Source organism: Limulus polyphemus, unplaced genomic scaffold (assembly GCF_000517525.1).
Source record: "Limulus polyphemus unplaced genomic scaffold, Limulus_polyphemus-2.1.2 Scaffold77, whole genome shotgun sequence".
NCBI classification, from domain to species: domain Eukaryota; kingdom Metazoa; phylum Arthropoda; class Merostomata; order Xiphosura; family Limulidae; genus Limulus; species Limulus polyphemus.
This window is the reverse complement of record NW_013665687.1, coordinates 1,196,855-1,219,787: the sequence shown is the minus strand read 5'-3', so window position 1 is coordinate 1,219,787 and position 22,933 is coordinate 1,196,855. Positions and strand designations below refer to the sequence as shown.

The following is a 22,933-nucleotide window of genomic DNA, read 5'->3' as shown; positions in this document are numbered from 1 at the left end:
TTTTGGAAGAAACCTTAGTAACAAGGCCAAGTAAAAAAAAAAAAAGTCATTTTTTTAATGACCTCTTTGACAGAATGTTTGTACCACTTTTTTCTATGGGTGTTACTTGTTTTCGAAGGGTTCATGTTAAACAGATGTCTTTGTTGTTTCATTTTTTCATCAAACTATACAGACTTTATAACAAAGAAAACGGGGAAAATGAATCAACTGTGTTCATTTCATTATTCAGAAGTCTTCTGTATATTATCGAAAAAAGATAATTCAAAACTGGAAAAAATCGACAAAAAAAAGGCAGGGAGATGGCTGCAAAAAAGGTAGTGGGCAGCTACGCTAAACATGTATTTTTTTATTTGGCCTAATAGCTAAATTCATTTTGAAAGATGAAGTATTAAGTTACAAAGAATTGGAATTTTCTTTTCTCAAGCACATGAAGGTAGAATGCTCATTTGGATCTTATTGTTTTCATGCTATGGATCCATGTTTATACTTGGTATCAAAGTAGATGACAGTGATACACCATACAGACAATACTGTAAAAATCACGTCTAACACTTACATTACTTATCTACTTTGACACAGAGTGCGAAGTCTAAACCATGAGATCCTAAACGTTGTAAACAGGCGTGTTCCAATTATTTTTGTGGAGAAAGAAAATCCATCATTTCTCTTTCTTCCCATTGTAACATAATATTAACAACATATAACTTTCTTACAAGCGTTTTCGTTTGATTAATACACGTTATGTATAGAATTGTAATATAATAATTATTTTAAATATTTGCTCTAAAAATGCTATTCAATTAAATATAAAAACAATACGGCTCGCTGTGTACATTGCCGCCCATGGCGCAATACCGGTGGGTTTCCAAATATTATCATTTTGACCGTAAATTAAAAAAAAAGTTTCACAGAGAGAAGTATACAATGAAAAATATTTATAAATCTGATCTGAGTTATGTTACATTACTGTCAATAGGAAAAAATTGAGAGAAATATTAAAATTTATTTTCTCTCGAACAAAAGCGTAGAGATAGAAGTAGAACTTACAAGTTCGCTCGTGTACGTCTTTATTTTATCTAATTTCTGTAGTGCATATTGATGTACACAAGACATTATTATTATACAAGTGTTATAAGGTCGATGATTACTAGTATTAATACATCTTTGTTTAGTAGTGAGCAACAATACATACTATGTCACTTTGACTAAGCACTACTTACCCCGATAAACCTACGAATGTTTTTGAGCTTAAGTCCAAATATCCCGTCATTGCTTTTCAATTTCATGTTCAAATTTCAGCTTAAGAAATTTAAAGTTTAAGATCAACTTTAACTTGGATACCGAGACTGAGTTCTAACGAAATTAATTAATAATGCTACTATAACATTTGATTCATATTTTTTAACTATCGCAAATTATTATTGTGTTAGAAAAAAATCAAAATAGTCTTAAATTTGAATACAACATTATTGGTCTCTTATCCGCTATGAACATGGTTTCTGTTAGTGTTAAGCGTTAATATAACAGTTCTCGTTTAATCCGAGATCTTGTGAGATGAATTAGTTTTTGAGTGGTCATGGCTACAGCCAAGTGGGCTCATCTTTCACATAATGTATTGGAAATAATATTCGGTTTCTTGGACTTAAATGATATACGATGTTGTTATCTAGTGTGCAGACATTGGTATAAACTATTGAATGACGAAAACAATGATGTTTGGAGGATGCATTGTGTACGAAAACTTGCAGAAGATGCACTCAAATCGGATGTATTAGTGAGCGCTCCAACTTATAAAGCAAAACTTCGCGCATTTTATCATGCTTGGGATCCTAGTGAGTGCTCCAGAAATATATACATTAAATCCAATTGTTTTACCCTACATAGAAATCCAGTTGCCCAGAGTACTGATGCCGCCAAAGGAAAATTAGGTTTCAACACTGGCCGTCACTGTTGGGAGGTTTGGTGGGAGGGACCTTTGGGAACAGTTGCAGTTATAGGAATTGCTACAAAAAAAGCTCCAATACAATGTACAGGTTATGTTGCGCTGTTAGGATCTAATTCTGAGAGTTGGGGGTGGAATCTCGTAGATAATCTTTTACTTCACAACGGTGATAGTCAAGGGAATTATCCACAGTTAAATAATGCTCCAAAGTATGAGGTAAGTAAAGTATTAGAAGCTATACATATGGAGCAACTAAGAATTTTACAAAATTTTCTGGGTCTAAAAATATTAAAATTTTCAAAGCATAATGATTTATGTAACTTGAAAATTGTTATGTCAGTCTGTGTTTATTTTTTGCATGATTCAGAAGAGTTCTTGAGGTTGTGGAATATTGTTCAATACCCTTAATAAGTTAATTTGACTTAAAATAAGACCCAAAACTCGAGCACTTTCGAATAGTTGTTCCTGAAGAAGAATAGTCAACTGTTCGAAAGCTTTCGAGTTTTGGGTCTTATTTTAAGTCTATTACACTTTATATGTGTTCCTTTGTGCTAACTCTTTTATCAAAATAAGCTAATTTGTATATTGAAATGTAACTTGTGAAGGTGATAACGGTTATGTCCCTCACTTTAGAAAAGCAGACTTAACAAAAAATTAAACATTTTTTAAAAAGAAAAAGTTAATGTAGCTTTAAGAAAGACTTCAAAGGGAATGAATAGTTTTCTGATAACTTACTTTTTTTATGTTATTATATATACGTGTAAATTTTAATGAAGCAAGGTATTTTTTTATATAATCAGATGCTGCTGGAAAAAAATGTATTCATTTAAATATTTGTCTTTTATACAAAAGTCTTGTCCAGAATATATGATGAAGGAAAGTAAATTATTAATAAATGTAAACATCTAATTTGTACGAGTGTGAAATTATTGCAAAAACAAGAAAACTTTGTATTAGCATTGAGAAATGTAAAGTTATACATATGGGGAGTGGACTTAAAAAATGACATAGCTGTACATGTATTATAAAAGAAACATTGGAATATGAGAAAATAAGAGAAGAATTTAGGTATGATTTCTGATAACAACCTAAAGCCCACTTTTAAGTGTATATTGTAGCTCTGGTGAGAACACACAGTTTTATAACACCTTTTATAAAACTCTGGTGTATCCTTATTTTAAGCACCATATGCCATTTTAATCTCATTACTATAAGAAAGATTCCAGAAACAGATTACTAAAATGATATCTGGTGTTTTCTCTGAAGTATAGAAGAATTTGGGGTGACTTAATTTTTTGTTTCAAAATTGTCAGTGTTTAGGGGTGCCTTTATCCAAAAGGGAAAACCTTATGAACAAAATTCAGCAAATTTTTGAGACAAGAAAACTCCTTTTCTAAAATCATTCTTTTTATCAATCACTATTGAAGCCTCACTTGGATTATTATGTACAGTTTGGTCTTATCTAAAAAGTAATATTGATTCATTAGAAACAATACAATGGAGGGCTTCTTGCATGATTCTGGGGAGGGGTAATCTTACAGAGAAATATTTTATATTACTATCCCTTGAGAAAGCAAGGGTAAGAAATCTTATTAAAGTTTACAAGATTATCAGGGGGATTATTATATAAAGCCTCTGATAATACAAGTTTAAAATTTGGAAAATATAAGCTAAGCCCAAGTTAAGACAATTTTATTTTTCTAACAGGGTGATTGACTTATGGAATGAGTTGTCATTGGCACTTGTAGAGGCTATCACTTTACGAGAGATTATGAGAGGAATAATTTATTTCCTAACAGTTATGGGTTTAAATTTTTACTTTCAAAATGATCTACTTACCTCTTTGCACACAGTAGCTATTTCTTGCACGTGCCACTAGTCTTGAACTATCTCCCAACCTAAATTACATGTTTTTGATAGGAACTGCACTAGTACATGATGCAATTTCATGCAGCAATAGCCCTCCACCAATAAGAAGACGATACATCCTTCTCATGCAGTAGATCCCTATAAGTACTTGCACTGGAAATTAACTTCATTCTTAAATTTGGCACTGACATCAACAGATGTGTTTAATATTTTCTTTATTTTTGAAAGCTTTGGCATGGCCTTTATGATTGTTTAATAATCTTTAATATCATAGTTCCTGTCTTTCAGTACATGCCTATTTTTCATTTTTGACTTTTGTAAGATTTATAATTCTATTTCTCACTTTTGCTCATTTCTGATATATATATATTAAACTACTAGCTGTTTAAGGGTTACCTTTCACATTGTTTTTCAACCCTACTAACAGAAATTATTCTATACCTTTTACTGTACTTCAAATATTTTCATGCATTAAGTGTTTTCTGTATGTTTCTATACTCAAATTTCTATGCCTAAGATCTATTACTTTGCCAGGCCACTAGCCTTTCTCTAAGATTCTCTTAATTCCACAAACCTGTACATAACAGTTGTTGCTTTAAAAATAAGTTCAAGGACATTTTTGTGCAATTCTACACTATGAACTCTGGTGTTTCTGCAGCTCCATCTTCTTGAGGTTCTAGGTCTGCAGATGAAGGGGGAATTGAATTTGAACTGAGTCTAATTAATTGCCTCTACTATGCTGTTTTGCAGGACTTTACATACCATACAACAAATGTGTTAAAATCCTCACAGCTTCTACCATGTTTGTGGCTGCTTAGGGTTCTTTGTCTGTGGAAGATGTTACTGCCAGTTTTCACAGTTTAATAGATTTTGCCTTCCTTTCCAGTTCCTCTCATTCCTATGCATTTTTCATTTCTGAGTCTGACAATGAGTTTGACATTTTCATTCAGCTATATCCACAGCCTGGTTTGCTCTGGCATCATCATTCCATGTTGATGGACACGTCATTACTTTCTATCTTAAGTGATTGTGTCTGGTTTATACAATGTTTTAACTTTCTCCTATGTCCTATGAATCTTCTTGATCTTTATTCCATACTTTTAGGTGATAGTTTTATTCTTTTCCCCTTCTCTTGACTATAGTATCCATAGTGAGATCTTGTCTCAATGTTATTCCTACTCTTCCCCTCCTCATTCCCAAAATTCCTTTAACATGGCTTACAGTTGCTTCCCTTCAGCCTTTTTGGATCTTCAATTCCTAGAATACCTTTTCCTGCTGGGGTTTTGACCCTCTGCTTCCATTATCCTTTATCAGGGCTTACTTCTCCTGGCTTTGCTTTTTCCTTGCTCTATTTCTATACTATCTGTTCTTTCCTATCTCCTATCTGAGACCCTCCTCTGATATCTAGATAGTTTTTCTTGGGTATCTTTTGTCAGTCTTTTTCTGTACTTAGGCCAGGGTCTTTGGCTCTTTCTTTCCTGATATGATTTCTGTGTAGTTGAGAACTCTTCAGATGTGAAAGTCTTTCTCTGTCATTCACCCTCCTCAATCTTCTGTATGTGGCTTGCATCTCACTCTGCTCATTTGCCATAAGGTGTTTTGTCACACCTTGTAGTCTTAGGCAGAAGCTATTTGCCATCAAGTTTCTCTCACTTCTTTAGTCTCCCATTTTGCCCATTCTTGTGCATCCCCTCATGTTTCTTGGTCTATGTACTTTCGTCCTCTCTCTCCTTTCCTCTTCCCACCCCTCTGCCTTCTCTCACTGTTCCATCTCCCAGAGCAGAAGCATTTGTTGATCCTGTCAGTGACTACTTCTCTTTGTACCCAGTTGGCTCAAGTCGTATGGGGGCACTTCTATTCTTCTTTATTAAACTGGGGACTCTTTTCATAACTAATCATTCGGTCAGTTAGGTTCTTACCCACTGTCTCTCTCTTTTCTTCTCTTCCTAGTCTTCTCCTTTCCCCATTGTTTTTCCTCCATTTTTCAATTCCAAGCATCTCCAACCATTTTTAGGACACAATGTTGGAGCTCTTGGTTTTGAAGGGCATCACTTTCCCCTCTTTGGATTACTATTCCTCTTTCTTCAACATCTTCTTGAATCCTTGGGACTGACATCCCCTCATTGTACTTCTTCTCTGAACCACTTCTGATGATTCCCCAGTTTCAGATAAAGGGTTTTCTTCCTATTAATAGGTTGTTTTCCTCCAGCCTTTAGATGAAGATGTTCCATGTCTCAGATACTTTTCTTCACATTTCAATAGCCCCATCATCAAGATGTCTCCTTTGGCTGGTCTTATTTTCTTGGTTGCTCTTTTGGTTCCTGATCTCACAACATGGCTGTGGACATCCACAGCCTGTATTGGTCTTTTCTCTGTGTGTTCTCAGCTATCCTCTTCCTCTACCTGTCTTGGAAATGTTTTGTGACACTCTTTGTTGAGATCTGTTGATAGCACCTTATTGGCCAGCTTTGTCTTTGTTTTCTCTTCTCCACTGATTGCAATTTTAGACACTTCTTTTTCCTTCATTGAGGTTTCTCTTGCTCCAGTCTTCTACTTTATTTTTTCATATGGGAGTGTTGTCCCTTTATCCATGTGCATGGGATTGCCCATTTCTTCCTTGATGGGTGGATTCTCATATTGTATTGCCCTTCTTGTTATACTGCTAATTCATCTTTTGACTATCAATGTTCCCCAATACAAGTGGCATTTTTATTGCCACTGTTCCATCAGGCACTTTCTGCCTCTGGGTTGTCCTTCTGTTGCCCATCTTTCTGAATACTTTACCAGGTTGTTTAACCAGATATTGTACTCTCTCCAGTAAATAGACCTCTGCTGTGGTTACGTCTGATTGGGTCCAGGTACCTCTCTGGGGTATCCCTAATGTGAATTCTGCCCCTTGACTTGGAGAGTTTCTCACCAGTTGTGAGATCCCTCCAGCAGAGAGAGAATCCAAGTGGACAGCACAATATGGTGGAAAGTAGCGCAAGAGTGTCCATGTAAGTGTAGGGCAGGATGTGACAAAGTTTTTTTCTTAAGAAGCAGGAAGGGACCTGCATGTGTAGTGAGTTAATTGTACAATAGACAATACCAAACTGTATTGTCTGATCATTTTCCTAGCTACACTACACTTCATGTCCAGTCGACCCATTGTGTGCAAGTACTTGGTTGGTTGGTCATATCTTTTTCTGCCCATCCCTATGACTCTTTGACTCATTTTCCCTTCCTCTTTTCGTACTTCTATGTGGGTGAAAAGTATACCCTGCATGAGATGGATGTGGTCTCCCACGAGTGTAACCCCTTTAATAAGCTCCCACTATAGGGTGTCACACTCCACAGTCTTTCCTCTTTAGTTGCTTTCTCTAAAGGGAGTTCAATTAGACTTTTGTAATTACACCATCCTCTCCATCACATCAATGTAGGATTCTAGCTAATGTATGCAGAGAGACAAGTATATCATTTTGGAAGTTAAAATTTTCCTTACTCAGAAATGTATTTCTGATAGATACCTCTCTGCACACCTTCCCACCCTTCCTCCTCACTATCACTAATGTATGCAGAGAGACAAGTATATCATTTTGGAAGTTAAAATTTTCCTTACTCAGAAATGTATTTCTGATAGATACCTCTCTGCACACCTTCCCACCCTTCCTCCTCACTATCAGTGCACATTATTCTTGTCTCATCTAAGAATGAATTGAATTTCAAGTGAAAGTGCATGTGGGGATCTACTGTGTATGTATAACCCTCCTATTGGTGGAGCTATTGCTGCATAATGATTACATCATGTATTAGAGCAGTCACATCAAAACACATGCATACTGTGTGTAGAGAGGTCCGTATATTTCAGAAATACATTATCAGGTAAGGAAAATGTAAATTTTTCTCAAAGGAGGATGTGCAAGGGCAGTCTTGAGGACCAAATGGCTCTTTCTTGTCTTTAGATTATGTTTACAAAGTGTGTAAAAAAATGAAAGAAGAACAGCCATCACTCACAGTTATTGTCCACAATCTTAGAAGTAACAAGTGAATGTCCTGAAAGTGTATGGTCACTTCTTAGAAAGTTCACCAGAGGAAAAGCATTTTCTTCTTATTCAATTGTTTTTTTTTAATATATTTTCAAAGGCTTGTTGAGGAGTTTTTCTTGTCATGAATGGGGATTTTTTTTGAATAGCTTAAGTAAAGAAAAAACTGCTTGAAGTCTCATATTGTTAATGACATCATGCACGTTGCTACTGGTGGATCTCCTAGTCAAAAAATTGGATCCACCAGCAGTTATACTGATTGCTGTTACATTTCTGGCCATGTATAGGCAAAAGAGGAAATACAGGGCATGTTGGACTCTGAATATCTATAGGTTCACTTACACAAGAAAAAGGAGGAGAAGAACATTATGTTAAGTTACTTTACACACGTTACTTTGTATAATTTATTCCTGGGCAGCTTTCTTTCAAGTTTGGGCATGTAAAAATTTACAGCATGTTCAATGGGCATGTAATATTTGAAACTTTTGCCAAGCTTTGATATTATACTCCTCCTATTATATAAATTACACAACTTAAATAATCCCAATTATGACAGCATAAAGTTTTAAAAAGGAACATAAAGCTTAAAAATGTGAGTACTGTATATTGTTTTACATTTTTATGCTTGAAGCTTCTTTTTAATGCCTATTGTGGATCTGTAATGTTTGTCTGTTTTGGCAAAGGATGTCATAAAATAGCTTTATGAATCCCAAAAAGAATGAAAACCTTTTTCCATCTCTGTCCGAGTTGTTTTGTTAGTAACTCTTTATTTAATAACATACTGTAGCTTTAGAATATTTATTTTATTCCTCGGTGTTTAATTTTGTATGTATGCTTGTATTATAATAGCTCATTATTCTAATTTGAAATTACTTTTAGAAGGGTGAACGAATTCGAGTTATTTTGGACTGTGAAGACAGTACCTTAGCATTTGAACGCAATTATGAGTTCCTTGGTGTTGCATTTCGTGGACTTCCTGACAAGAAGTTCTACCCAGCTGTCTCTGCAGTTTATGGAAACACAGAAGTGTCAATGGTGTATTTAGGTCACCCATTGGATGGTTGACACAAATATATATGTATACAATCGATTTCATATTAAAATACCCAAGTGATCATAAGGTATGTTATAAGTATTGGTTTATTTTAAACTTACATTTACATGTTCTTTTTCCTATTTTTTAATACATTATAAATACATGTGATGCACTCCATATATGTTAACTTTCACTGTTCATCCGTCATGTGTTAAACATTTTTTTACAGTATTTGACATTTACGTGGCATTCTATTTGTATGTTTTGCAACACGTTTATGATAATAACAACAAAAGTGTTATCACATAAGTTATCCACATTTGAGTCTTTTGGATTTTACAAGGCTGTTTAAGGTCACATGTAAAAAAAAAACATTTATGCAATAGTTTATATTAACATTCTTAAAAAAATGTTTTACTCATTTCTTTTTAAAGACCTCATACTGTAATGTAGACACTTATGTATGCATACATGTAACATTTCAGCAGTTGCTGTTTTTGAAATTAACCCATATATGGGCTTCAAGAAAAAAAATCCCATCATAATGTATAATGAAATAATGAGATGAAAAGCACATTATACATATTTTATATTATCAAAAGTATTGTGAAGAAACACCTCAGACAGCATTGCAAAACATCCCAGTAAGATTTATTTAGATGCTGGTTGGGGTTCTCTAACCAAAGCAAATTCTGAACATTATTTGTTTTAGTTTATGCTGAACTTTGCATATTATTCCTTTGCTGTAGACAATACAGCACTGTCCAGGCAGTCTAAATATGACAAATCATTTATAGATTTCTGTGTTACCAGTGGACTAAGTCTAGACCAGCCTAAAGAGATGCACATCATGATACTACCCCATCTGTTTTCCTGATTGAAATAACAGTCACATGGAAAGTGTTCATCAGCTTTCCATTAGAAACAAGCATTCCTTTCTTCACATGGTAGTTTTTCATTGTTGTTCATCTACATTTTGATGCTTAAGATGTCTTGAGATCTGACTTATTACATTTGACTTGTGAGTTGCTTATAGGCTTCAGCATGTCTATGAAATCCACCAACTTGGAGCTTTTTGGTTATAGTGAATATGTTGCCCTATAGTGTTTAATATTCATTTAATGCCAGATCTGCAGTTTTATTTCATGGTATGTTTCTAAGTTTGCTCAGACTGAGGGCTGATTATAGTTGGTCAAACATAGTAACATTCCATATTAACACATATAACATTCTGACATTTAGGTATAAGCAGAGAGGCTGGACATCACAACCATTCTCAATGTCATTGCTACATCCAATAACTATTCTACTTTCAACATCCATAAGCTTCTTTCTCCGTGACCACTTGACTCATATTAGCTATCTGTAGCAGCTACTAACCTTTATTAACCATACACAACAGTGCTTCATGGAATTCAAATGTATTTTACATGCATATTATGTGACAATCACTGGTTGAGGTGTGCCTTCTAATACTTTTGGTAATATACATGTAGTGTATATTTCAGAAATTATACTAACTTCTCCACAGAACAAATAGCCATTTCCTCATGTTACTGCTGAAAAAAGTTTTTGTACTTCTAGCAAGCTTTTGAATGAAACCTTCCCTATATGTAATAACATGTACTATGCCAGTCTGTAATGCAATCGCAATTAGACTGTAGTCCTCCACCAATGAAAGGCAACACATCCTCCATGAGCAATACTCCTATTAAGCACATTTTGTATACCAAAGGCTCATTCTTTCCTCATCACTACACTGTTTAGATGTGTTATTTTCTTAAGCCTTTTGTCAAACAAAGGATCTTTTGCACTGCACTTGACTTTTACATTGAAAATAATTTCAGTTAAAGCTTCTAATAAGAATTATTATCTTTCTTATATTATTTTTATTTTCGCACATAAACAAATCACAAGATTTGGGAAAAATGTGTTTTTGAAATTGTGATTTAGTTTCCTGGAATGGACTATTAGTCATCATCATAAACTTTTGGATAAGGTATAGGCAGACATCAGTAATCAATCTTGGTTTCATCAAAGAAAAGAAAGTTTTCAATAAATTCATTCATAGATGTTATTGAATGATGATTCTTGTATTCATGTTTCTTTCCTGTTTCAGTTCCACATTAACTCTCAGTTACCACATCCTCCACAAAACTCCTTCTCTGTGGTCTATAGTTGGGATCCTTTGACTTTCATAGATCTCCCGACCTATGAGTCCTTCTTCCTGACTGGGGGTTCTTCTTCTTATCATATTTTGACTCTCATCTCTTCCTCAATCTTACAGTCTCCTGCTTCTTGTAGCTTTTGCTGATTCTGCAATGTCTTTAGATGTTTCTGTCCAGCTCTTCCCACCCCGAACTTAAGATTCCATCTCTGTGGCCTGTTGTTGGACTTCATCCTTTTTTTAGTGTTCCTATCCCTTGAGTTTCTTCTCTGAACTTGGAAATTTTCGATACAGTACTTCCTTCCCCTCACAAGATTAGCTTTTTCCATTTTGTGCTTCTCTGTGTATATTCAATATGATTTTTATATAAAGCATGCCACAAGACTTCTGCACCCCCCTATTGAAATCAAAGATTCCAGCATGTCTCTCATGCAAATCATCATGTGTCATTTCTCCACCAAATAGGAGAGCACTACTATCACATGACACATGTGACTCCCTCTATGCGCCACTACTGAACCATCAGTTCTTGTTTGGCAGTGCTCGAGTTCAGACATTTTTCTTTTTGCTCATTACTTCTCAAAGTGGTTTAACTTAATTTTATTTACTTTATTTCAATAATTTTTTTCACTTTATTTTCAAAAGCATTTGATTTATTTGTGTTTTGCCGCAAATTTGCCACTTGTTTGTTTAGTATCAAGAATGAATTACGAAGTTAATGTTACCAAGTCAGGTACATCTCATTCGTCTGATGCCGTACATCAGGCCAAAGGTGTGGGCGACCTGTCAGGGGATTTATCAGACTTTATTCGCAGTGAGATTGAGCATTATATGGGACAACCTTTGTCTCCTGCTGTTACCCCTCTTCCTCCTGAGCCTTTTGAGCCTGGCCAGGCTGACAAGGATTTTGATTGTTTGTACCCCCAGGAGTTCTTCGTGCCTTCCCAAACCCTACCTGAAGATTCTTTTCAGCCCTTGTCAGATTTATATTTCTCAGGTATGTGATGTTTTGTCTATTGCTTCAACATTTTAGGACCCATGCCCTTCCCTATTACATGATTCTGCCTCCCAACTTTATTTAGTTTTTCCCGGTCCTCTGATATTTGGGTTCACGCTGAACATTTTTCCTCCCAATTAGGTGATGGCATTAGTATGCCTCTTCCCCCCCAGGCTTCTGAACAGTCTGCTCTCACTTATTGTGGGGCGGACTGTCCATATCTGGACTAACAATTGTTGGATTCAGTTTTGCCTGTTTGGGAGTCGGAACCTGAATCCCCCATTCATCTTACCAATGCCTAGTATTCCCACCTTCATCTTACATTGACAACTCTTTTGTGGTACCTCTCCTCAACCTATCTCCTATCTGAAGCTCTTCACAGGAACCCTGAGGGGTTTTCCGTGGATGTCCTCTCCCTCCATTACTTCCATGTTGGCTCGCCTGTCGTCTTCAGCTCTGGCCCTGCAAACATGGTTTATGTGTTGTTGGTACCTTTTTGGTCATGATGCCATGTTTTTACAGACCCGTCTCCCAGCCCCTTATCTATGGGATCTTTGTATGGCCCCAATTTTGATATTTTTTGTGTTTAACACGATCCCGGAGTCTTTGGAGTGGAGGGTGGCTTCTATCCAACAACAATCCACCCTTTTTCATCTGGTGGCCCATTTGTCCCAGTCGGAGCCTCGCATGGCACCAATTTCTGTCTCCCAACTCTCCCCTTCCCAGGCCTTGCCTGTTCCTCCTTCTTGTGATGCCACTGTTCGTCGTTTTTCACGATGACACGTGGTACACCAACAATGGTTCTGGTGACTACCTGGTCTGATGACCTTCATTCATCAGTGGAACTCTTTCATCTCTGATGTTTGGATTCACCGAGTTTTGTCAGAGGGATTCTTCATACCCTTTCTTACCCTCCCTCCCTTGTCCTGCATGCCTGTTTCCTTTCCTCCGCTTCCTTGGGATCCCTTGTCATGCCAGTGTCTATCCAAAGCAGTACAAGACCTCCTCACACAACAGGCTATCAAACCTGCTCCATGTAATTTGTCAGGGTTTTACTCTTGCCTAAAAGAATGGGGACTGGAGGCTGGACATTGACCTGTCCCATCTCAACTGATATGTTCACATCACATGCTTCACCATGGAATACTACCTTACTCTGTAGAGGGATTTTCTCTGGGCCTTTGGATGATCAAGATGGACATCTCCAATGCTTATCTGCATATTCCCATATCGGAGCATTCTTGTCCATATCTTCAGTTTATCCATTGTGGAATGGTGTCCCAATTTCTCAACCTACTCTTCGGGCTGGCTTTGGCACCGTATGATTTTTTGTCAGGTGGTGTGAACCTTTGCTCTACATCTTCATGTCCTGGGGTTGTGCTTTCACTTTTACATTCACTCATTCCAAATGGGAGTCAGCCTGTCATATTTGTCAGTTCCTTCTCAAAGCTGCTCAGGTGGACTGGTTGATCAGATTGGAGAAGTCCTTCCTTCATCCTATCCAGTACTTCATTCATCTGAGTGTTTTCTTCAACACCCATCTCAGTTGGACCCAACCTTCTCCTCTCTGGCTCTGTTCTATGGAACTGGCTGTTTGGAATAACCTGTCTGCTCCTTCCCTTTCTGCTCTCAAAACTCTATTGTTTTGGGGGATGTGGTCTTCTATGACCCCTCAGCTGGACTCATATGCGATCCCTTCAATGGGTCCTCCACGACCAATGGAATCTTGCTCTGGATCACTTGGATACTCCTATAACCAACATTGTGGATGATGTCTGAAGCTGGTTGGACAAAGCTCATACATCGGCGGGCTTTGGATAATTTTCTTCCCATCTCAAAGACCGTTTGGTCATGATCCATTCCAACAATTCTACAGTGGTGGCTCATATCAACGACCAGGGTGGCACCCAGTCAAGATCCCTGTGTTTTCAAACATTGGATCTTCTCTTTTGGGCCAGGATCATCACATTTGTTTGATGGTGTGTCACGTACCAGGTGCTTTAAACTTTGTGGTGGATCATCTTTCCCGACCCGACTGAGTTTATCCAATGGAATGGTCCCTTCATCCCCTTGTTTTTCAGAGGCTTTGCGATCAGAGGGGTATTCCTCATATCGATGCATTTGCCACCACCCTAAATCACCAATTGCCTTTTTTTGGTCCCTAGTTCCCCATCCTCAGGCTTTGGCTATAGATACTATCAGGCAGGATTGGTCGAACAAGTTCATTTATGTTTACCCTCCTATCTGATTACTTCATCGGGTAGTCTCCTTCATCCAAACCACTGCATGCAAAGTATTCCTGATTGCTCCTTACTGGCCAGCTCAACCGTGGTTTCCTCAATTACTCCATCTACAATAGTTCCCTCCTGTCCCTCTTCCTTTATTCCCTGAATTTCATCAACCCAGTCACTGTTTCTGCATTTCGCACTTCACGTCCTCCGTCTTCATGTCTAGCTTTTGTCCGGGCCCTGGTGAGGATATCTGGTTTCTCACATTGGGTGGCATATCATTTAGCTCATTCTATTCATCCTTCATCCATGGCTGTATACCAGCGGAAATGGAATGTTTTTTGCACCTGGGCCCTGGCTCGGGATATCTCAACTTCTCATTCTACGGTTGTTAGTTTCTCCGAGTTTCTTATGTGGCTTTTGAGAAGAAGTATTTGGTCTCCTTGATATCATGTTATTGGGCAGTTCTACCACATACTTTCCATTTTCCCATTACTATAAGGTATTTCTTTCACCTGTCCTTGCCATTTTGATCCATTCCTTCTGGATCTGTTGGCCTCCTAGGCATCTGGTACTTCCAGATTGGGACATTAATGTGGTACTCCTTTCCCTCAGTTTGACCCCACTGAATCGTGCTCTTTGTTTCACCTATTCCTTAAGGCATATTTCCTTCTCCTCTTGGCCTGTGGGTGACACTGATCAGATCTGTTCACTATCAATGTCACTCGCAAACTGTACCACCAAACCTATCTTCTCCTTTATCTGGATTGTTCCTTCCTTCCCAAGACTTTGGCAGCTTGCGAGGATAATTCCTCCTTTTTCACTCATTTCCCTTCCCTTTATTTTTCATCTCTACTCTCATCCTGAACTGAATAGACTTCTATGCCTGTTGTGTGCTCTTCGTTGTTATATTGCCCACATGGCTTCTTTTAGAGGTTCCTGTCCCTTTATCCAATGGCAACTCTCTTCCTCTTGGGATATTTCTTGGTTAGGTTCATTGTTTAATTCAGTTGGCTTATTCCTCCTTGTCCCCTTCCCAACCTGCTTTGTTCCATTTTACCTCCCATCAAATCCAACACCTCACCTTTTCCCTTGCTTCTCATCTTCGTCAACCTTTGTAGGAGATTCTGCAGTCAGGTATGTGGACCACCCCTCGGACTTTCATCTCCCATTACTTACATCATGTTGTAGTTTCTGCATCTTTAGGGTATTGCCTACCACCTATGGCTATACTTCAGACATCAGTGCAGCAGCTATGTCACCAGGTAAGTCTTTATTAATGCTTTCTTTTCTTTCAGGGGCCCTTGCTTTGAATTTTGCCTCTTGGATCCCACAACCAAATCCGCAATGTTGATTCACATGCTCTTTCCATGGCTCTGCACTATCACCTTCGAGATAGGGTGTTTCACAAGATCACTGGACGGTTAATAACCTCATGATATTTGCTTCATAAATAGGCCTATTCTGGACTATACCACCCATGGACAGCATGGGTAAAGCAGAAGGGCACTGTCTCGGGTGTAATCATTCCACCAGACTCTCCAATGCCTTCCCCCCCCTTTCTTTCAGTGGTGTATTGGTGTCATTACCACTTGCTGATTCCTGGTTGACCATAGAGGCATCCTGTGGATGGGTTCCACATAAATGGCTATAACCATTCAGTTTAGAGTAGGGTAGTGGTGTTCTGCAGGCATAAAATCCTCCAGATCGAGTGACGCCTACCATAGAGTGAAACGTCTAAATGCAGTTCACCTCTCTGATTGGGTGCCCTCATCCTACCCTTGTGTGGATGTTTTTGGGTATCAAGTGAACCAACCAACTTAAGCCTTCACACAGGTTTGGGGTTGTCCATCTTCCTCCCTTGATTCTTCCTTCTGTGTAGTGGGTCACGGAGGGTATACATCGGATGTTTCTGTTTCTGACCTGGGCACTCCCTCAATCTCTCTCTTGTAATGTAGATGTTATTGCCCTTTGAACATTTTGGACCAGTCTCATGGTCGCGGGAGCTGATTGCATACGATGGACTTCCCTCAGATACCAGATGACATATTCCCAGATTCCTGGCTCAGTGCTAATCCTGTGTCATGCCCTGGAGTCAATGTTTTCCTCACATTCACAATTTTAGGGTTTGAAGTGAAGCCGGGGTGATCCTCATTCTACCCTGGTGCGGATGTCGATACCTAGTGAGGAGGTTTTGGATGTAGTTAACTTACCTAGTATGGTCCACCATGCCTTAGCCATTCTACACCATGGGATGCATCCTCCATTACCCACTTCTGTGGGATTGAGTTATTTCTCTGGTTGGGATCATTTTCCTGACTTATCCTCTTCTACTTGGATGTGCTTCCTTACTTTTCCACTATATTTGTTCCTAGCTGTTCATGGCAAAGAGATACCTGGTTCAAAAGTGGTGTGGTACCCCTCCTTATATCATCTGATTTGTTTCTCTCATCTACAAAAGTATCCTTCAGATGCTTTCAGGGTACGTCTGTTCTTCCCTCACACCGATCCCTCCTCCTTTTCAATGTGGGATTCTAGTTAATCTTGTGAGAAAAGGGAAATATTGTATCATAAGTTATAATTTTCCTATACTGAAAATGTATTTTGATAGGTACTTCCGTCTGCTCAAACATCCTCCCCTCCTTCCCACAATCTTCCTGTGCTTATGTGGAAGTAATGGTTAGGTAGTGGCACCTAGAGGGAGTCACATGCATCACATAATAGTAGTGCTATCCTATTGGTGGAGAGATGATGCATGATGATTTGCATGAGAGACATGCTGTGGTCTTTGATTCCAATAGGGGGGGTGCAGAAGGCTTGTGGCATGCATTATAAAAAAAGTTTGCATATAGAGGGCAGCACAAAATGGGAAAAGCTAATCTTGTGAGTAGAGGGAAGTGCCTATCTGAAATACATTTTCATTATAGGAAAATTTTAACTTTCTTCCTCTTATACTTTGACTCTCTACCCTTAACTTGTTTCTTTTCATCTTTTGCTTACTCACCTTTTTAACTTTATATTCCCTTTACACTTCTGAAGCTGTGCATTTCTACCCCAACATCTTTACTGAGAGAAAATCACAATAACTTGTTCTTCATACTACCCTATTTTCTTCTTCAGCTGTTGCCCAGATCACTTTCTTTAGCTTTACTGGAATACCTTATTTTCTGAAGTTAGACTACTTTTGTTCTTTCTCTCTCTCTTAGGAACCCCATTTGACACCATTTCATTATGCAGACCTTTAGAGGAGTTGATCATCCTGGTGTTCCTCTTCCTAAGAGTATAGCCTTCATGGGGCTCTGTAATCAGCTTTTGCTCTGTGGGAATTTGGCTTTTACACTTTGTCCACCTGTGGACTCACTTTGCAGGAGATTGGATCCCACAAGGTTTCTCTTAGAAGTTCTCTTTGTCATTCAGGGCTCACACCTGTATATTTTTAATTAATATCTAACAGTGTTTACACAGACTATACTTGTTGAGTCTGCATTTTCACCACTGTCTGGACATTCAGCAACTTATAGCCCTGTCCTTTGAGGTACCATCTGCTATTATCGCCATTCTGCTGTTGGTGTCTGCTTATTTGGATTGGCTAGTCAGGCTCTAAAGTTAGTAATGACACCCATTAAACATCTGATTCACTTGGGAGTCATATTCATTTATTTGTGAGGTGGGCTCAACTGTCTCATTTACATTTCCAAGATATGGAGCTTCTTATATCTATAGCTTTTATGTCTCTTTTTCTTCCTTTGAACAAAGTTCTGTCTCTTTTGGGATCTCTCACTTCTTTTGTGTCCCCTGAAGTGGGCTCTGATAGATAAGTGGAATATACCCTTTGATCAGCTTTCTGCTCTTATTTCTCTATCTCCATCTTTTTTTTCTCTCCCTCTCTGTCATCTTGGCTCACAATTTTCTACATGACTCCATGTTTCCATCCTACTCTGACTTACACTTGTTTATAGATATATTTCTATTTAGGTGGTATGTTTTTCTGGATACCTTTACCCATTTAGTGTTTGATTACCTACAGAGCATTCTTTTCACATCAATGTCCCTGAAATTTGGGCAGCTCTGTGGGCCTGCCACCACCATTTATTACCTGAACATCCTGTTTTAATTTATTTTAACAACTCCAGTGTTGTTTCTTACATTAACTGACAAGGAGGTACTCACTCTCGTGGCCTCTCCTTTTTGTTCTCAAGTTCAGTTTTGGTTGTTGCCCTTTCATATTACAGAATCTTTTGGTAGTGGACTTGCTATCATGCCCAAACTAAATCCTCCAGATAGAATGGTCTTTACATCTCTAACATTTCTGTAGATTTGTTTCTTCTTTGGAACTTTTCATTAATGCATTTGCAACTACCCTCTACATCAAGCTTCCACTTTTTTTTCTTACCAGTTGCAAACTCTATGACTCTTGTTGGTATTCCTTCTGATTCTGTATTGATCCACCATATTTCTGTATGCCTATCATACTCTTCATCTTCTTCTCAGGGTGCTGTCTTTAATTCCTAAGCACCATTTACCAGGTTCTTCTCATTTGCCCCTCTCTGGTCAGCTTGTGATTTCTGCTTCTTTGTCTCTTGGTAATTCTGGGACCTCTATTTCTTCCATCTTGGGGTCTGTTTTACATTAGTGTTAGACTTTTATCTTTCACCACAATGTTTCACACTTTCATCTTCATTTATGACTTTTGTCTGGTCTTTTGCAAGATTGGCAGTATTTTTTTTTCTTTTCTCATATCAGTTCTTAATTTTTCTTGGCATTTGAGGATGGTCTTTCTGTTTCTTCAATTACCAATTGTAATGTGGCTTTTTTGGCAATCTTCCATCTTTTCCCTGATTATTTGCCCTTTTCGTAGGTTCTTATAGACCTTTTCATTTATAGTTTATTTTTAATGTTTTATTTTCCTTTCCTGTCCTTAATCATTATTATTTATTGTGACACATATTAATGGGCATCCTCTACCAATGTTATAGTATCATCGACAGAGATACTTTAACCTTCAGCAGAATATTGTTGTACTCATGTACTACTACACTAAGCTGCATGAACTGAGACAAACTTTGGGTTATATTTTTAAAAATTATTAAACTTTTCTAATATGCATTTTGAAGCATAAATAACACATAATTAACTAAACTATAAAACTAAAATCTAAATACAGTTTAACCGTATACCTAACATTTCTAGGTGACAAACAATGCTAAGTACTAGCAAAGACATAAGCGTCATCAATACTAAGAGTGGTTTGAAGTACTTGTAAGGAATTCTGTGTGCCAATTTGAAAATCACCATTGGAAAATTGTAGTTTAAAATGAGCCATTTCTATTGGTTATAAACATCTACAAAAATAAGTAGCATTGAGTGCAAATTCACATGACTATGTGTAGAAAGTGGGCATGGCTTCTGTCAAGAGTTCCCAAGAGACTTCTTTTTCCTTTCTCAGAACTTGCCCTAAGTAATTTGAAAGAAGGATGTGTAAACAAAACAATTAGCCTAGTTTCTATCTAGACATTCAGATCTAGTATACAAGAATAATTACTTAAGTTACAGAGACCAAAAGCTAAGACTCGTAAATACTTGTGCATCACGGGACAACAAAATTTATGATTAATATTTTTTTAAAGTTTCTTTTGAAATAAAGGAATTAAAACATAGATAACATAAAACATTGAATTATAACATACGTTATAATGCTAATTACGTTGACTGTAAAGGTGCTTAATTAAATTGTGAATGTAACTCAGTAAAACCTCATGACATGCATGGAAAGGGGACCTATAACTTTAGGGTTAATTCTCAGCCCCTTAATGTCTTCCATTTGAACATTTCACTACCTGTTTCCTGTGCCATCTCTCCTTTACAATCTATTTCTTCTTGCTTGAAGTATAAATTGGTCTGATAATTTTTCCTTGGATGCCCTGTGCATTATTCCCCACAGGAAAAGGTTGATATTCTTCTTAGATTGCTCCTTCCTCCACAAGACTTGGGCTGCTCAGGTGAGTGATTCGATGTTTTCTCCATTCACCCACCTTTCCTTTTCTGCTCTATATTATCATTCCGCCCCAGTCACCGCCATTGTCTAGTTAGAGCAGTTCACTGTTATCTCGGCCCGGCATGGCCAGGTGGTTAGGGCACTTGACTCGCAATCTGAGGGTAGCGGGTTCGAATCTCCGTCACACCGAAACATGCTCACCCAGTGTCCGAACTAGGACGTCAGTCCTATTCCCGGATACTCACCTCCAACAGAATTTGGAGGTGTGAGAAACACCATACAAAACTACTACTACTGTTATCTCACTTTCATTTCTCCATTTTAAAAATTCAATTTTTTTTTTTTTGTTAACCTTGAGATTCTTTTTCTTTTGGTAACTTATCTCATAAACTTGACTAGTTGGGTAACATAACTCATCTAACTTATCTATTCCTTTTTGGGAGGTGATTCTTTTGTTTTCTTGTCACCTCCCATAAAATACACTATCTCACAATTTCTCTTGAATCTAGCCATCAACATCCCTTGGGTGTGATATTGCAGGTGGGATGTAGACAGCTCCTGGTGCTTTTGTGTTCCATTCCTTACATACATTGTAGTTTCTTTTGCCCCTGGATTTTGTTTCTTCCTAGTTACTATTCTTTAATCCTCCTAGTGACTCTATAGCAGCAAGTTATTGACTATTCTTTTTTCTTGCAGATTTAAAAAACCTCAAACTAACATATATGTATATATATATATATCTGGAGACAGTGAAACCCACCACGTGGCTGGTATTACCTTACTGGGAAATTCATATTGAGTAGGAGACATAAAACAGTATTAAGCCAATCTTCTTTTGCTCAGTGTCTGCTGTGATATGAAGTTTTCTCAAGACTGCTTCGTCTGTATTTATATTTTACCTTACAACCTGTACTGCTTCTTCAAAAAAAAAGACAGCACCAAGTGTGGTTCCTACCCTCACAATTGGCTAGTATCTGCTGTCTCTATTTGTGGTAAGATAATCACTGTACAATCTAGCAGTGTGGGACATTATGCATATGAGATTATTCCTGTTCGGTATATGCACCTTTTCCAGTGTTATTCCCTTTACAACATCCTCCTCCCCATTTCTACTAATTGGGTGTAAGAACCCTTGCTTCCCATGTCCCAAGCTGCTGAGGAAGTCAGTATGGAGAGCTCACATTTCAGTTGATATAATCCCACTGGTTTGAAGCTGAGTAAACACAACCCTTGATCAGAAGTAGGATTGAGGTGCTTACCTGGTACTGTAGTACAGGCCACATCTACACTAAGAACTATACAGTTCCCAGTGGTTATTCCAGATGTTTGGGTCCTATGTGTCACCCTTTAACTGATTGAAGGCTATAGTATAATGCTGATTTTATCATAGAAAAGACTGGGGCAGTACATATTATTACATGTAGGGGTGAGATATTTGTACACCTAATTCCTGCTGTCAATCTTTCTCACTGTTATGCTATATCAGCATAACCTTTTGATGCAAAAAAAATATTTGGCAGTGGTGTAAGGTAATAGCTATCTGTTCTGTGAAATGGTGAGGATCTATCTGAAATATATTTTCAGGTAATGAAAATGTTAATATAACTTCAAACATTATCACTGTACTAAAAAGAATGACTTATATTCATGTTCAGATTTGTTGCTGTATAGTACTCAATATTATAAAAGAAAACAATGGTATACAATAGAATCTATTATCATCAGATATTGTATGGCACCATTTGATAGAAAAGATTAAAAGAGTAGAAGAAATAGTTTTCATTTGAACAATTGTACATTCACAGAAATTTACATGTTTAGTAGTTCTGAAGAGTATAACTTATAGTTTTTTGTTGTTGTTTTTCTTGCAAGGAAATGACCCTAAAGCTTAAAGAAACTTTTAAATATAAATCACACATTTTTCTTTTAAGGACTTTTTTGTAGTTATTAAAGAATAGTATTAATTGAAGTAATAACTTTTTTATAATATTTCACTTCATATTTCAGATCTACTAGGGTTACAGCCATCCATATCATTCCAGGGCACTAATGAAGTGCATTCTTTTCTAGCCTGGTGGTCCAATTTGATCTGTGAGTCTGATCTGAACTTTACATGTATTAGCCTGTCAAAAAACCTAGCAGGCCTCTGGAACTCTATGTTTCGTGTATGAGAGAGAGAAACTAATTGCTAACACAAAAGATAGAAATGAAATATACATATAAAAATAAAATTTAACATTATATACAAGAAAATGCCTCAAAGACATCCTATTTCACTTTAATGCTGCTGAGATAATTCTAACAAAGTTGATGCATATGTTTTTAATATCCATCAAATAGCTTTATGCCTTTAAATACATTAAGAAAAGTTTTAATACACATAGGATTGTATCACTTATACTTTTATAAAAGTGAAGAGATAATACTGTCTTCAATATTAAAAATATCAGCTTTTAAATTAACCAGTTTTCCATCATATACCTCTTTCACAATTTAACTCTTAAAAAGTTAATTTCAATAACATTAAAATTCCTAAATATTTTATGTGTTAGTATATCTTATTTTTAAGTGTATAAAAAAATATGTAATTGTTTTCATTGATGTCCTCCTTATTGAAAAGTTTTCATATTATTTGAATAATGATACTAGATGCTAAGGTTTTGCAAAACTATATGTA

General features: G+C 37.2%; 2 protein-coding genes across 3 annotated transcripts in view; one reads left to right on the top strand and one right to left on the bottom strand.

Annotated features, from left to right (window-relative positions):
• The window catches only part of LOC106467219 (probable phospholipid-transporting ATPase IF), an 82,173-nt gene extending 80,687 nt beyond the window's left edge, over window positions 1-1,486 (bottom strand). For both annotated transcript variants that reach the window (XR_002612454.1, XM_013927550.2), the window contains exon 1: window positions 1,221-1,486. Coding sequence is in view for 1 of the 2 variants with exons in the window: in XM_013927550.2 (XP_013783004.1) it covers window positions 1,221-1,286 (66 nt within the window). In the remaining variant the exon portion in view is untranslated. The remainder of the gene's footprint in view (window positions 1-1,220) is intronic.
• A 90-nt stretch (window positions 1,487-1,576) lies between these two features.
• LOC106467092 (F-box/SPRY domain-containing protein 1-like) lies at window positions 1,577-22,723 on the top strand. The gene is made up of 3 exons (XM_013927413.2): window positions 1,577-2,158; window positions 8,713-8,954; window positions 22,264-22,723. The coding sequence occupies exons 1-2, from the start codon at window positions 1,577-1,579 to the stop codon at window positions 8,896-8,898; spliced, it is 768 nt and encodes a 255-aa protein (XP_013782867.1). The 3' UTR covers window positions 8,899-8,954; window positions 22,264-22,723.
• The last annotated feature ends 210 nt before the right edge of the window (window positions 22,724-22,933 follow it).